At 38.7% G+C, this 15000-nt stretch overlaps 2 protein-coding genes across 2 annotated transcripts in view; both read left to right on the top strand.

Annotated features, from left to right (window-relative positions):
• The window catches only part of LOC147468055 (high affinity cGMP-specific 3',5'-cyclic phosphodiesterase 9A-like), a 17121-nt gene extending 13240 nt beyond the window's left edge, over positions 1 to 3881 (top strand). The window contains exons 3-6 of the mRNA XM_086555442.1: positions 460 to 497; positions 2236 to 2351; positions 3014 to 3029; positions 3706 to 3881. Coding sequence (XP_086411568.1) covers positions 460 to 497; positions 2236 to 2351; positions 3014 to 3029; positions 3706 to 3881 — 346 coding nt within the window. The remainder of the gene's footprint in view (positions 1 to 459; positions 498 to 2235; positions 2352 to 3013; positions 3030 to 3705) is intronic.
• Positions 3882 to 4906: 1025 nt separating this feature from the next.
• The window catches only part of LOC122250917 (high affinity cGMP-specific 3',5'-cyclic phosphodiesterase 9A), a 14103-nt gene continuing 4009 nt past the window's right edge, over positions 4907 to 15000 (top strand). Inside the window, exons 1-7 of the mRNA XM_086555441.1 lie at positions 4907 to 5072; positions 6649 to 6742; positions 8959 to 9033; positions 9482 to 9568; positions 10000 to 10187; positions 11268 to 11424; positions 13151 to 13285. Coding sequence (XP_086411567.1) covers positions 4930 to 5072; positions 6649 to 6742; positions 8959 to 9033; positions 9482 to 9568; positions 10000 to 10187; positions 11268 to 11424; positions 13151 to 13285 — 879 coding nt within the window. The 5' untranslated portion in view covers positions 4907 to 4929. The remainder of the gene's footprint in view (positions 5073 to 6648; positions 6743 to 8958; positions 9034 to 9481; positions 9569 to 9999; positions 10188 to 11267; positions 11425 to 13150; positions 13286 to 15000) is intronic.

The following is a 15000-nucleotide window of genomic DNA, read 5'->3' as shown; positions in this document are numbered from 1 at the left end:
ACTTCAAACTCATTAACGATTAATTGTTCCTATTATGTTGATTTTGTATATATGTTAGAGAGGTTTCTAGTTGCAATACTTAGTACAATTAGCAAAAAACATTATTACGTACAAAAATAGTGATAGTCAAGTAATGGTATTGTAATATGTGTAATAATCAAGTAAGATTATTGTAATTATAATGATATTGTTATTATCGAAAGGATCATTATCATAAAAAAAATTCCGTAATTCTTAAGTGACAGATACAGCTAAAATGATAATAAAATAATAACATTAGTAATGATAATAACAATAACAACGATCCTGACAATGATATATATTCTCTCGTGAAATTCATCATCTATCTATCTATTAACATATTCGTTCACAGTTTTAACACAAGAACAAAATAAATAGGCGTTTCAATTAATGATAAAACACATCAAAACCTAATATTGTGATTTCTCATGCTTTCAGAGATGCTTACGTGGTAGATACCCATGCATACAAGCAGAGTAAGTATTGTTGAGCTTAGGAGGTTGGTTGACTTTATAGAGAAAAGAGATTAAGTCAAGGAAAGGACTTACCCAAAGTTAAAAATAAAATTATATAAAGATACATTGGTGATCTATCTGTCTTAGATCTATTGGTGTTTAAAGCACTGACCTCAAAATGAGACTGTTTCAGGCAGCATGCTGTTTGAAAACTCATTTTTTGAAGGCCGCGACTGTATGGGTTCTAGTAGTTGTATGGTCCTAGTAGTTGTATGGTTCCTAGTAGCTGTATGGGTCCTAGTAGCTGTATGGGTCCTAGTAGATGTATGGGTCCAGCAGCTGTATGGGTCCTAGTAGCTGTATGGGTCCTAGTAGCTGTATGGGTCCTAGTAGCTGTATGGGTCCTAGTAGATGTATGGGTCCTAGTAGATGTATGGGTCCAGCAGCTGTATGGGTCCTAGTAGCTGTATGGGTCCTAGTAGCTGTATGGGTCCTAGTAGATGTATGGGTCCTAGTAGATGTATGGGTCCAGCAGCTGTATGGGTCCTAGTAGCTGTATGGGTCCTAGTAGTTGTATGGGTCCTAGTAGCTGTATGGGTCCTAGTAGTTGTATGGTTCCTAGTAGCTGTATGGGTCCTAGTAGTTGTATGGGTCCTAGTAGCTGTATGGGTCCTAATAGTTGTATGGGTCCAGCAGCTGTATGGGTCCTAGTAGCTGTATGGGTCCTAGTAGCTGTATGGGTCCTAGTAGATGTATGGGTCCAGCAGCTGTATGGGTCCTAGTAGCTGTATGGGTCCTAGTAGCTGTATGGGTCCTAGTAGTTGTATGGTTCCTAGTAGCTGTATGGTTCCTAGTAGCTGTATGGTTCCTAGTAGCTGTATGGTCCTAGTAGCTGTATGGTTCCTAGTAGCTGTATGGTTCCTAGTAGCTGTATGGTCCTAGTAGCTGTATGGTTCCTAGTAGCTGTATGGTTCCTAGTAGCTGTATGGTCCTAGTAGCTGTATGGTTCCTAGTAGCTGTATGGTTCCTAGTAGCTGTATGGTCCCAGCCCTTTTTCAGGTCAGTGGTTTAAAGTGTTAATGGGCCATTCAAAACCATTATCATTTTTTTAATATGGGAATTGGGGAGTAATGCTTAATGGACGCTTCTGTAATTTTCTTTAATTCTCTTTAATCATAGCTCAGGAGGAATCAATATGTATGAAATTATTCTTCCAGGAATGAGGGTACATTTACCAAGCTTTTGAAAATGCAGATGGACATGGATCCTTTATAGTCAATATAAAGTGAATACTTATCTCGGCCGGAAATATTTTCATTCAGTCAGAGGAGCTAGATCGAACGATCCTGAATGAGAGGTGGTGTGTTGTGAATATCTATATGAGAGAATGAAAGAGGCAGATACACACATACACATATATATGAATGATATATATACATATATATGTGTATATATATACATATTTATGTATATATATATATACATTATATATATATATATGTATATTTATATATATATACATATATATATCATATATATTGATATATATTTACATATATAAGATACAAACACATGTATGTGTGTGTGTGTGTGTGTGTACATGTGTCCATGTATACATGTATACATACATGTGTATAGATGTATACATGTATGTATATAAATATATCCAATAACCCTACCCATGTCCAACCAAGACAGCGAGACACGAAAACAGATACGCAGACAACATCAGATCTTGACCCAGGTGTTGTCGTTGCAGGTGTCTCCGCGATAAGGAACCGAGCAAAACAGCGCAACAACGCGGACCTCGGGCTCTCAGGCACGTACTCTTTGTGTCTGAGAGTTGCTTTCGGGAAGTCCTTTGCTTTCACCGATGTGCCTTTGTTTTGGTTGTTGTTGTTGTATTCATTATTGTTGTTGTTGTTATGATTGTTATCATTGTTTTTTCTTGTTTGTTTGTTTGTTTTTATGATTATTACCTTTGTTATTAGCATTGATTGCTGCTATCATTATTGTTATCATGATATTTATTGATGCGATAGTAATTATCATCTTTGTCATCATTATTGCATTATCATTGATAGTAACAATTTATAGTCTTTTATATGTATACATGATAAGTTAGAATATATATATTTTTTTATAATAAATTATAATAAATATACTATACCTATAGTCATATTAGTATCATGATCTTTATCATAATCATTATAATCATCATTATGATAATCATTATCATGATTATCATTAAAATAATCACTATCATTTTCTTTGCTCTCGTTCTTGTTATCATCATCAGTGTCATTGTTATCATCATTCCCTTGAGATTATTTATTCCCGTTTTCTTTTCCTTCTTTAATTAGTAATCGTCCTTTTTATTCCTATTTTCCTCTCGCCTCTGTATTTTCTTCTTTTTTTATTTTCTTTTTCGTGTCCAGTTTCCTATATTAATCTGTTATTGTTATTGTTTAGTGTTTTTCTTCTATTTATTTTTATTTTTTTCTTCCGATTCCCATTCCCATTGTATTCCTATCAAGTTTTCTGCAACAAGAGGTAGATATTTCCTCCTCTTATATTTCTTCCTTCTTTCTCCTTCCAAGTTTCCTGCCTTGAGTCTACGTTTTTCTTCTTCGTATTCCTTTATCCTTCTTTCCTGCAACAACAATAATAACAACAACAGCGATCCCTTTTGGAAGCCATTTCCATGTCCTCTGCCTCTTTTTTTCCTAATTCTTCTTCTTTCTCTTGCCATTGGCCCTCCTCCTCCAACACTACCTCCACGACCTCTTCTTCCTCCTCCTCATCCTTATCCTCTTCTTCCTCCTCCCCCTATTTCTCCTTCTCCTCCTACTTCTCTTCCTTCTTTTCCTCCTTCTCCTCCTACTTCTCTTCCTTCTTTTCCTCCTTCTCCTCCTACTTCTCTTCCTTCTTTTCCTCCTTCTCCTCCTACTTTTCTTCCTTCTTTTCCTCCTTCTCCTCATTCTCCCCCTACTTCTCCAACTCCTCCTACTTCTCTTCCTCCTTCTCCTCCTTCTCCTCCTCCTCCTCCTCCTTCTTCTTCTTCTTCTTCTTCTTCTTCTCCTCCACTACCTCCTCCACCTCCTCCACTACCTCTACCTCCACTACCTCCTCTTCCACCTCCACTACCTCCTCCAGCTCTTCCTCCTCCTCCTCCCCCTCCTCCACCTCCACAACAACCTCAACACCGAAAGCAATCCCTCTCCGCCAGACCTGAGTTGCGACCGGGATGACGCCGTCTCGAGCACGGTGGCGGCGGTGGCGGCCCAACTCCAGAAGGTCTTCAAGATCGAGGAGCTTCGAGCGGACTTCGGAACCCGCATCGCCGCGCTCGAGAAGAGGCTCGAAAGTAAGGATCTGATGCGGAGTCTTGTCTGTGGGGTTTAGGCTTTTAAATATATCTGTGGGGTTTAATTTTTTTTTCTTTTTTTTGGGGGGGGCGGGGTTGTTTTTTCGGGTTATTTTGGATTTCTTTTTGTGGAGTCTTGTCTGTGGGGTTTAAGTTTGTTTTTTGGGGGGGTCGGGTGAGGGGTGATTTTTTCGGTATATTTTAGGTCTTCTTTTTTTTCTTTGTAGGTATGTTTTTTGTTGTTGTTGTTGCGAGGTATTTACTTGTTAGGGTCGGGATTGCGCTATTGTTAAGACTCTCTTTGTTCTGGAAATATGATTGTTTGATTATAACTTTCACTCTCATAAGGATGTATTTGCTTGAATATAACATTTTTTTGTTACTTTGATACTTTGGTTGGTTTTGTTGTTACAACCCATCTTCGGTTGGGATTTGCTGTATATATCTCATAAGTTGTTTTTTGTTTGTTTGTTATTGTAACTCCCCTTAGGTTAGGAATTTGTTGTAACTTCCCTTAACCTGCAATGTTGTTATGACTTTCTTAAGGCTGGGATTATAATTATTTTCTTCTGGTTTAGCGTGTTGGGTGTTGTTATTTTCACTGTTAATGATGTGGTAGTTACTATTATTGTTAAAGTAATAAGTCATCAGTATATTAATATTTTCATTATTATCAGTATTCTTATCCTATCTGTTATCCTCATTATCATTCTCATATTTATCTGTCATCTCCAGTTTATTTATGTGACTGATTGAAGTAGTAGTGGAAATAAAAATGTTAATGATATCAACACTATTCATGGAAATGAGAATGATTATGATACTACCACTACTGTTTATAATAATCGTAATAATACAGCCCAAAGCCTCCACCCCCTCCCCTCCCTTCCCCTCCCCTCCAAACCCTCCCTCCTTACCCCCCCTCCTTACCCCCCCTTACCCCCTCCCTCCCTCCCTACCCCCCATCCCCCGCCACCCGCCACCCAATTTTTCGCGCGCTTTTTTTTTCTTTTCTTTTCTTTTCTTTTCGTTTCTTTTTCTTTCTTTTTTTTTGCGTGCGTTCTAAATCCATGAACGTGTGTGTTAATGTGGAGTCCCTTGCCCTGGCCTCGTGTGGGAGACAGCAAGCGTGTGATTGAGATTGAGAAATTCAAGTACGAGATCGCTGACATCCGGGACGCCTTCTTGACTCACCAAAAGACCCGCCATGTTGATTTTACTAGACTCAGGTGAGATGCGATCGTCTTTTGTTTTTGTCTTATTTTGTTATTTTTTGTTTGTTGTTATTATTATTGTTATTAATATCATTAGTAGTAGTAGTAGTAGTAGTATTGTTATTATCATTATCATTGTCATTGCTATTGTCATTTTTGTTATTGTTATTGTTCTTATCATTTTTGTTATTGTCATTATTATTATTATTATTATTGTCATCAAATGTATATTATAGCTTGTGGTTATATACTGATATATTTCGTTGTGTCTTTTACATATTTGGATATTCAGTATATATTATCAATTTTTTTTCAGAATTGTATATTTGACATTTCGTATAACAATTATTTTATATAATGAATTAACACTATTTTATGATTAACCATTTATGTATCTGACATTTATTTGTATTATTTCCGTCGTTGTATACTGTTGTGTCAGTGTTATGTCTTTATGTATTATGTATTTTATATGTATGTATGTTTTCACAGTAGGGTCAGAGTAGTGAACGTTGAGTGCACTGTATCCGTTTTTTCCTTATGTATTCGAGTTTGTCTTGTTATCTATTGTTACATCAGTGCTTGAATAAGTTTATCTATGTGTGCTATGATAAAACAACAGTGTATCTTTGCATAGTTGTGTTAAAATGTCTGTGCTATGATAAAACAGCGCACATACGTGTATAGTTGTGCTTCAATTCCTGTATCTAAATATGTAACTGTTGTGCTGTTTATTTGTGCATAGGCATATCAGAACACCTCTGGTTTAATTAACATTATTGTGTATTTGTATATAGTTGTATCCAAAACACCTGTGTTGTAATAAAACAGTAGTGTAGAATTGTGTATGATTGTCACATGTCACGTTGTATATGTATATATACATAAGAGAGACTAAATACAAAATAATTTGCAAAAAGGAGAAACTTGAACACTTGATATACAAATAGAAATAATGCAGACATCTCAATTACTCTAACGAAGAAAAGGAAAAGAAAATTAAAATAAAATACAAAGGGGATACTAATGCAAATTCAGAATAGGGGTAACCAACGTAAAAAGATATATGTCTAGCTGAAAGAGTGGGAAACAAATATAAAAATATATATATGTCACCAGTTCGAAGAGGGGAAACTAAGGTAAAAATATGTCTTCAGCAGAGAGTAGAAAAATCAATGCAAAAGAATATGTCTAAATTTCAGAGAAGAGAAAATTATGGGAAAAAATATATATTTGAATGTCTCCATTTTGAACGAGGAAAATATGTGTAAAAAGGGTGAATGGCGCAGCTCAGATGAGGGAAAGTTATTTTAAAAGTTGAATACCTCCAACTAAGAGAAGGAGAAACTAAAGTAAAAAAAAAAAATAAATAAATAAATAAATAAATATATATATATATATATATATATATATATATATATATATATATATATATATATATATATACATGCCTCTAATTTTACAAAGGGAACTAACTCTAATATAATTAACCCCTCCAGCTCAGAAGAAACGAACCTATTACTAAGACAGAACAACCCTATTATAAAATGAAAATCTAATGAAAAGCGCACGTTTCCCTCTCCCCCTATAGACCTGCCGTTACTCTCCCTGCGACTTTCTTCTCGCCGGGAACCGTTCGGGAACATGTGATTACCTTGCAGCGGGAACCTCCGTCATTCACAAAGGTATATGTTACAGGATTTATCTGTGTTTTTCATGTAGTTTGTGTGATTAATTAAGTAACTTCGAGATCTAAGTGTTTGTGTGTTTATGGTTTCAGGTTGTATTTATGGATATAATTTATTTAGTTTAGGCTTTCGGTGCACAGAATATGTAAGTTACCCTGAGAAATATAACAATTTTCTTTAATCAAATTACTTTTCTATCGTGTAGCAGGATGTCCTATTCACCATTCGTTTTCGATTTTTTGGCCTTAAAAAAAAAAAAAAAAAAAAAAGTAGCTATGTATTTGAGTTTTATGGATGTATTATGTCATTTACATTTATATAAACCAATCTTATGAGTTTAGTTTTGAAAACAATGCATATTTAAGTACGGGTCCTGAGTGTATACAGTCACTAAAGTATTCATATGTTTATGTTTGTCTACTCCTCTTTCTTAGGTGTGTTTTTTATCATTTACTTCTTTTTTTGTGTGTGTGTGTAAAGTTTTGCATTTTGCTTCTATTCCGAATTTACAGTTCATCTAATGAGTATGAATATCTATGTGTATTGATTAATTCAAACCCACGATTGAATATATCACTGGGAAAGTTACTTGTTTATTCGTACCTGTATAACTGCATTTGTTACTTTGTTACTTGTGTTACTTGTACCTGGATGAGTGTACGGCGGAAATACCTTCATGTATACTTATATTGAATCCTTTATTTTCTCTTTTTTTTTTTTCTTTTCTTTTCTTACTCGCACCTAAAACTATTTATGCGTAATTGAAAAGGGATGTTTCTTGAAATTACGAAGATATGCAGAAATTAAGTAATCATATTGCCAGAATTTATGGAAAAGTGAATATAGGAGAACGCCATGTCGACTGATTTATTTTTATCTTTTATATATTACTGGGACCTCGTTAGTCTTCTTATTTTTTCCTTGGTCATATTTTTTTCTTATAGCTATTTTCCTTTGTCTTCTACGTCACTAATTGGTACTGATATTTGATAGCGATATATCTTGTGTGTAGCCTTACCCAGTTTTACGCATTCTGTGTGGCGTGTGGGTAGGTATAATTACATTCCTTCGTTAACAGCGAGACCAGGTATTATTACCAGCGAGGCTATATTGTCAATACAGGTGTTCTGATTGCTATTCATTAAGCGAGAAAGTGTCAGCATGTTTATTACCAAAGAGCATATCTACTGTAAATGAAATACTGATATAGCTGTAACAAGGAAAGATATTACTCATAAAGAAACAAAAAGATATACTATATGTTACTATGTGTTCCTTATACGAGATATACCATGCTTATTATAGAAGAAAACGTTAATATTTTTCCGAGTCGAAGGGGAAAATTACCCAACAGCAATCCATAAACACAGGGACGGCAGCAATATATAACGTCGTGGTAGGATTATTATCATCCCTTATATAAGAGATAGTTGTATGTAGCTGCTTCAGCCTAGGCAGTGATGATAATTATGAAAGGTCATATTGTATAACTGTTAATTATAATGATTCTTATTAATGTGACATGTTGATATCAGTTGTATCATACAGATAGACAGACATATTGCCATATAGATGTGTGTGTGTGAGAGAGAGAGAGAGAGAGAGATTTGATATAGTTTATTTGGAGAACAGTTTGCATGCCCTGTAAAAAGCCAGGGTAAGATGTCAAGCATCTATCCAAACTGGCTAAGCTTCTATTGCGTAAAGGGCTTAGTCAAGCACAAACCTTACATACCTGAGGGGCTGCATTATACTCGGTTAACATATTTACATGTTTTATCTGGTCGGTAAAAAAAAAACTTTTATATCACTGATTATGTCAAAGACACGACCAGTATCTATAATAAAATTAATATATGGTGAGCATTAAAATCTCCACAAAATAACACAGCATCATTATGTATCACATTGTCAGGAAGTTTAGGTACCTCTTCACTATCATGCGGGTTATATACATTAACAATAATGATAGTTTTGCCATCAAGAAATAATCTAACACCGAAATATTCAGCACATGTGTCGCGTTTGTCATCGATCACTTTGGATGGTATGGAGTTCTTTATATATATGCCAGAGAGAGAGAGAGAGACAGAGACAGAGAAAGACACTGAGACAGCGACAGAGACATAGACAGATAGATAGACAGATAGATAGACAGAGGTGCACTGAAATCACCTCATTCCCCGCCTTCTAATACCTTCTTGTCCCCACAGTACAAACTGACAGCTGACACAGTGGAGAACCTGAAACAGCCTTCCTTCGACGTGTGGCAGTGGGAGCCCAATGAGGTCAGTTCAGAGAGGGGAGAGGGAGAGAAGGAGGAGGGAGGAGGAATACGGAGAGGGAAGAAGGAGGGAGGAGGGAGAGAATGAGGGAAAAGAAATGGGAGGAGGGCGCGAAGGGTGAGTGGCAGAGAGAGAGAGAGAGAGAGAGAGAGAGAGAGAGAGAGAGAAATGCAGACCGACGGAGATATATATATATATATATATATATATATATATATATATATATAAATATAAATAGAGAGAGAGAGAGAGAGAGAGAGAGAGAGAGAGAGAGAGAGAGAGAGAGAGAGAGAGAGGGAGAGAGAGAAAAAAAAAGAGAGAGAGAGAGAGAGAGACAGAGAGATAGAGAGAGAGAGCGAAAGAAAGAAAGAAAGAAAGAAAAAGAGAGAAAGAAAGAGAAAAGTGAAACAGATGTAACGAAATGTTAAATTGAATCTTTTCCCCTCGACAGATGCTGGTGTTGATCGAATACATGTACCAGGACCTAGGTCTTATGGAGGAATTTTGCGTCACGCCCCCCACGTTACGGAATTTCTTGGTTAGTAAATTCTACGTAATTTGCATGATCTATTTTTTTTTTCTTAAATCTTGTACTATTTCATCGTGTGCTTATTTGTAATTTATTATATATTCCATATATTTGCTGGCGAGTTACAATTAGCTACATTTTGTACAATACTGATATCTATTAGTAGTTGGTTATAAGATTTGTCTCTACAATAGAATAATATGAATGCTAAAATATCCACAACGCAAGATCAACAACAAAATATTTTTTCAGTAGCATAATCAATATTGCACGGATGACGTTCGTTGCAAGAGTCTCCACCAACAAAAACTTACATAAAAGTCTCCACCAACTATAAAAAAAATAAAAATTACTTTCAACACCCTAATGATCACCCCTTCCCCTTCTTCCCCCCTTCCCCCTTCCTCCTCCCCCTCCCCCTCATTCTTCTCTCCCCTCAGGTGTGCGTCCAAGAGAACTACCGCAACAACCCCTTCCACAACTTCAGACACTGCTTCTGCGTGACCCAGATGATGTACAGTATGATCCACCTGTGTCGCCTGCAGGAGAAGCTCTCTCGGAAGGACCTGGGCATCCTCCTCTCCGCCTGCGTCTGCCACGATCTCGATCATCCGGGATATAATAACTGGTAGAGAGATGGGAGGATGGGGGGGTTAAGGGGAGGGGAGGGAGGGGATGGGAAAGGGGGTAAAGGGGAGGGAGAGGGGGGAAGGGAGGGAGAGAGAGGGAGAGGGGGAGGAAGGAGATAGGGTGTGTGAGAGAGAGAGAGAGAGAGAGAGAGAGAGAGAGAGAGAGAGAGAGAGAGAGAGAGAGAGAGAGGAGAGAGAGAGAGTTTTAAGGAGAGCAAGATACTTATGTACTTATACTCCTTGTCCCAGGACATAATAGCATTTGATGGAAAGAGCAGAAGCGTACTAACTCTTCTTGTAAACATGTTTATAAGTAGATAAACCGTTTCTATACCAAATTCAACTTCAAAAGGGATAATGTGAAAAAGGCAGATGATTGAAAAAAAGGAAATTAATATTCAGGCCTTTGGGAAAAAACATATTTTTTGTTTGCTTCCACAACCTTTTCCTTCTGTGTTTCCTTGCAAATTTGTAAACGTTTTGTAGATGTGTTCAGCGATTTATCTACTCGTTTATTTCCTCGTCTATCGATCTATCTGTCTATTGATAGATCTGTTTTTCCTTACTGAGACTACTATAGTAATCCTTTTCTGTTTTAACTCTATAGTGAAACACGCCGTTCTCTAATGTCCTGTAGTAAGAACACATCTTTATCCATTAGAACTGTCTGCCGTTCTTTTAAGTTCTCTAGTACAAATCTGCCTTCTCCCACAGAACCGTTCTTTAAAGTTTTTTATTTCGAACGTCTCCTATCCTTAGTGTTGTTTTTTTCAGACGGTTTCTAGTATAAACTGTTCTTTTCCCATTTGCGTCATCTGTCGTTCTTTAATGTTCTCAAGAGCGAACATAAGTGCTATCTGCTGCTCTTTAATGTTCTCTAGTATTAACGTGCTCTTTCCCCTGAGCGGTATTTGCGTTTCTTTAATGTTCTCTATGTTCTCTAATGTTCTTTCCCCTTTAACACTACCCGCCGTTCCCTAATACACTCCAGCCCAAACATACCCTTTACCCCCTAAGCACTACCCCCTAAGCCGTTCCCTACTACCCTCTACTACACCCGCGTCTCTCTCCCTCACCAGGTACCAGATCAACGCCCGGACAGAGCTGGCGGTTCGCTACAACGACTCCTCGCCGCTGGAGAACCACCACTGTGCCGTCAGCTTCCGGGTCCTGGCCAACCCCGAGTGCAACATTTTTTCCAGCGTCCCCGAACAGCTGTTTAAGGAGATACGCGCCGTGAGTTGAGGGTCTTGAAAGGTGGAATAAAATAGATAGATAAATAGATAAAAGATGAAGGGAAGGAATTATTGATAGGAAGATTAGAATGGAGGATAGGAGGTGGAAAGGTGGGCATTTAGGTTTGGAAATAAGGTGATGAAAGAATGATAGGAATTATGTTTATAGTGATTTAGATTTATGGTTGTAATGTAATTGATATTGATAAAACAAGAGGGAAAACATTGTTAATAGGGAGATTAGAAAATATATTGGAAAGACAGTCATAGGAACAAACCAATTAAAATATTAAGGGAAAAATATCATGATCGGATTACTGGAAAAATTATAGGTTGTAATATGATAATTCAGATTTGAAAAGGAGATGTAAATGATATGAACAACTGGAGGAAGACTTCAGTTTAAAAAAAAAGATGAAGTAAATTGTAAAAATGATAGGAGATGGAAAGAGAGTGATTTAGATATAAAAAAGATAATAATAAAATACAAATAAAAATATAGGATGAAAAAGGAATACATTAGATTAAAAAAAAAGAGAGAAAAAAATATATGAATAAAGACGAAATGAAGGCAACATATTATCAAAAAGGAAGATTGGAAATTTTATAGGACATGGAAAGAACATAAATCAGATTTGAAAATGAGATAAATTTATTTGCATCAACAAAGAGAAGATTATTGATAAGAAACATGAAAAAAAATTATAGTAGATGGAAAGACAGTAGATTTCAAAATAATATATAAATTATAGGAACAAAGAAAGGAAAATACAAAGAAGGAAGATCATCATTGATAGGAAAATTGAGCAGAATTATTAGATTGAAAAGTATGTTAAATAATCGACTTTTTGTGTGTGTTTGTGTATGTTTAGGTCTGAAACACATTACATAATTATACGATTGTGTAGATGTTTACGTTAAAGCCATAATCTGCGTGACTGTGTATATATCTGACCCTTCCATCATTTTCCCTTTTTCTCCCCCTCTCCACCTCTTTCCATTACTCTCTCTCCCTCTCTTTTCTCCTCCCATTATTTTTTCTCTTTCTCTCTTCCTTCCTCTCCCTTCTCCTCCCATTATTCTCCCTCTCTCTCTCCCTCTCCCTCCCTCTCCCTTCCTCTCCCTCCCTTTCCCTCCCTCTCACTCCCTTTCACTCCCTCTCCCTTCTCCTCCATTCACTCTCTCCCTCACTCTCCCTCCTCCTCCCCCTTCCCTTTACCCTCCTTCACTCCTTCATTCCCTCCCTCTTTCTCCCTCCCCTTTCCCCTCCTTCACTCCTTCACTCCCTTCCTCTCCCTCCCTTCCCTTCCCCTTCCCCTCCCCCATTCCTTTCCCCTTCCTCTCCCTCACTCTCTCTCCTTTCCCCTTCCATCACTCCCTCTCCCTCCCTCCCTCTCGCTCCCTCCCTCTTCCTCTTCCCCTCCCTCCCTCCCCTTCCCCTTCCCCTCCCTCACTCCCTCTATCTCCCCCTTCCCCTCCCTCACTCCCTCTATCTCCCTCCCTTCCCCTCCCTCTCTCCCTCTATCTCCCTCTCACTCCCTCTCCCTTCCCCTCCCTCACTCCCTCACTCCCTTCCTCATCCCCTCCCTCCCTCCCTCCCCTTCCCCTCCCTCGCTCCCTCTTCCTCCCCCTCTCCTTCCTCCCTCTCCCTCCCTCTATCTCCCTCCCTTCTCCCTCCCCTCTCCCTCCCTCCCTCTTCCTCTTCCCCCTCCCTCCCCCCCCCCCAGGACATCATCATGCTCATCTTGGCCACGGACATGATGAGGCACTCGGAGATCGTAGACGACTTCAAGAAGAAGCTGGAAAATTTTGACTACAAGAATCCCGACCACTTAAGTGCGCTCAAGATGATACTCATTAAGGTATGAGGGTGGTCGTGAGGGATGAAGTGTGTGTGGGATGAGGAAATACTCATTAAGGGATAAGGGTGGTCGTGAGGGATGAAGCGTGTGTGTAGGATGAGGTAATACTCATTAAGGTATGAGGCTGGTCGTGAGGGTGAAGTGTGTGTGTAGGATGGGGAGATACTCATTAAGGTGTGAGGGTGGTCGTGAGGGTGAGGTGTGTGTAGGATGAGGTAATACTCATTAAGGTATGAGGGTGGTCGTGAGGGTGAAGTGTGTGTGGGATGAGGAAATACTCATTAAGGTGTGAGGGTGGTCGTGAGGGTGAAGTGTGTGTAGGATGAGGAAATACTCATTAAGGTGTGAGGGTGGTCGTGAGGGTGAAGTGTGTGAGGATGAGGAAATACTCATTAAGGTGTGAGGGTGGTCGTGAGGGTGAGGTGTGTGTAGGATGAGGAAATACTCATTAAGGTATGAGGGTGGTCGTGAGGGTGAGGTGTGTGTAGGATGAGGAAATACTCATTAAGGTATGAGGGTGGTCGTGAGGGTGAGGTGTGTGTAGGATGAGGAAATACTCATTAAGGTGTGAGGGTGGTCGTGAGGGTGAGATGTGTGTAGGATGAGGAAATACTCATTAAGGTGTGAGGGTGGTCGTGAGGGTGAGGTGTGTGTAGGATGAGGAAATACTCATTAAGGTGTGAGGGTGGTCGTGAGGGTGAGGTGTGTGTAGGATGAGGAAATACTCATTAAGGTGTGAGGGTGGTCGTGAGGGTGAGGTGTGTGTAGGATGAGGAAATACTCATTAAGGTATGAGGGTGGTCGTGAGGGTGAAGTGTGTGTGGGATGAGGAAATACTCATTAAGGTGTGAGGGATGAAGTGTGTGTAGGATGAGGAAATATTCATTAGGGTATGAGGGATGAAGTGTGTGTAGGATGAGGGAATACTCATTAAGGTGTGAGGGATGAAGTGTGTGTAGGATGAGGGAATACTCATTAAGGTGTGAGGGTGGTCGTGAGGGTGAAGTGTGTGTAGGATGAGGGACTACTCATTAAGGTGTGAGGGTGAAGTGTGTGTGTACGATGAGGAAATACTCATTAGGCTGGTCGTAGGGTGAGTGTGTGTAGGATGAGGGAATACTCATTAAGGTGTGAGGGATGAAGTGTGTGTAGGATGAGGGAATACTCATTAAGGTGTGAGGGTGGTCGTGAGGGTGAAGTGTGTGTAGGATGAGGGACTACTCATTAAGGTGTGAAGGATGAAGTGTGTAGGATGAGGAAATACTCATTAAGGTGTGAAGGATGAAGTGTGTAGGATGAGGAAATACTCATTAAGGTATGAGGGTGGTCGTGAGGGATGAAGTGTGTGTAGGATGAGGAAATACTCATTGAGGTTGATCGTGAGATGTGAGGGATGAAAGATTGACTGATACTGATATATAAGGTTGATTGTGAGGTTGTGAGTTTTTTAGGATGAATAGATACTCATTAAAGTATGAGGGAGATGGTACTGTCTATCGTGGGTTTTGGAATGAGGAATTAGGGATGGTGAGGAAAAGTATGAGTGAGAATATGTGAATATATGAGCGTTCGAGTAATGCGTTTGTCATTTAGATGTTATATGAGGTAGGAGGAAGCTATCAGTATGAGGAAGCTGTCAGTATGAGGAAACTGTCAATGTCTTTCATGAGGGATGAAGAACGCGTGAGTTTTAGTGAGTAAAATTATGAATGACC

The sequence above is a fragment of the Penaeus japonicus genome, unplaced genomic scaffold (genome assembly GCF_977035675.1).
Source record: "Penaeus japonicus unplaced genomic scaffold, GWHDUDI00000001_assembly GWHDUDI00000031, whole genome shotgun sequence".
NCBI classification, from domain to species: Eukaryota; Metazoa; Arthropoda; class Malacostraca; order Decapoda; family Penaeidae; genus Penaeus; species Penaeus japonicus.
The sequence above is the reverse complement of the archived record's forward strand: the minus strand, read 5'-3'. Positions and strand labels throughout refer to the sequence as shown.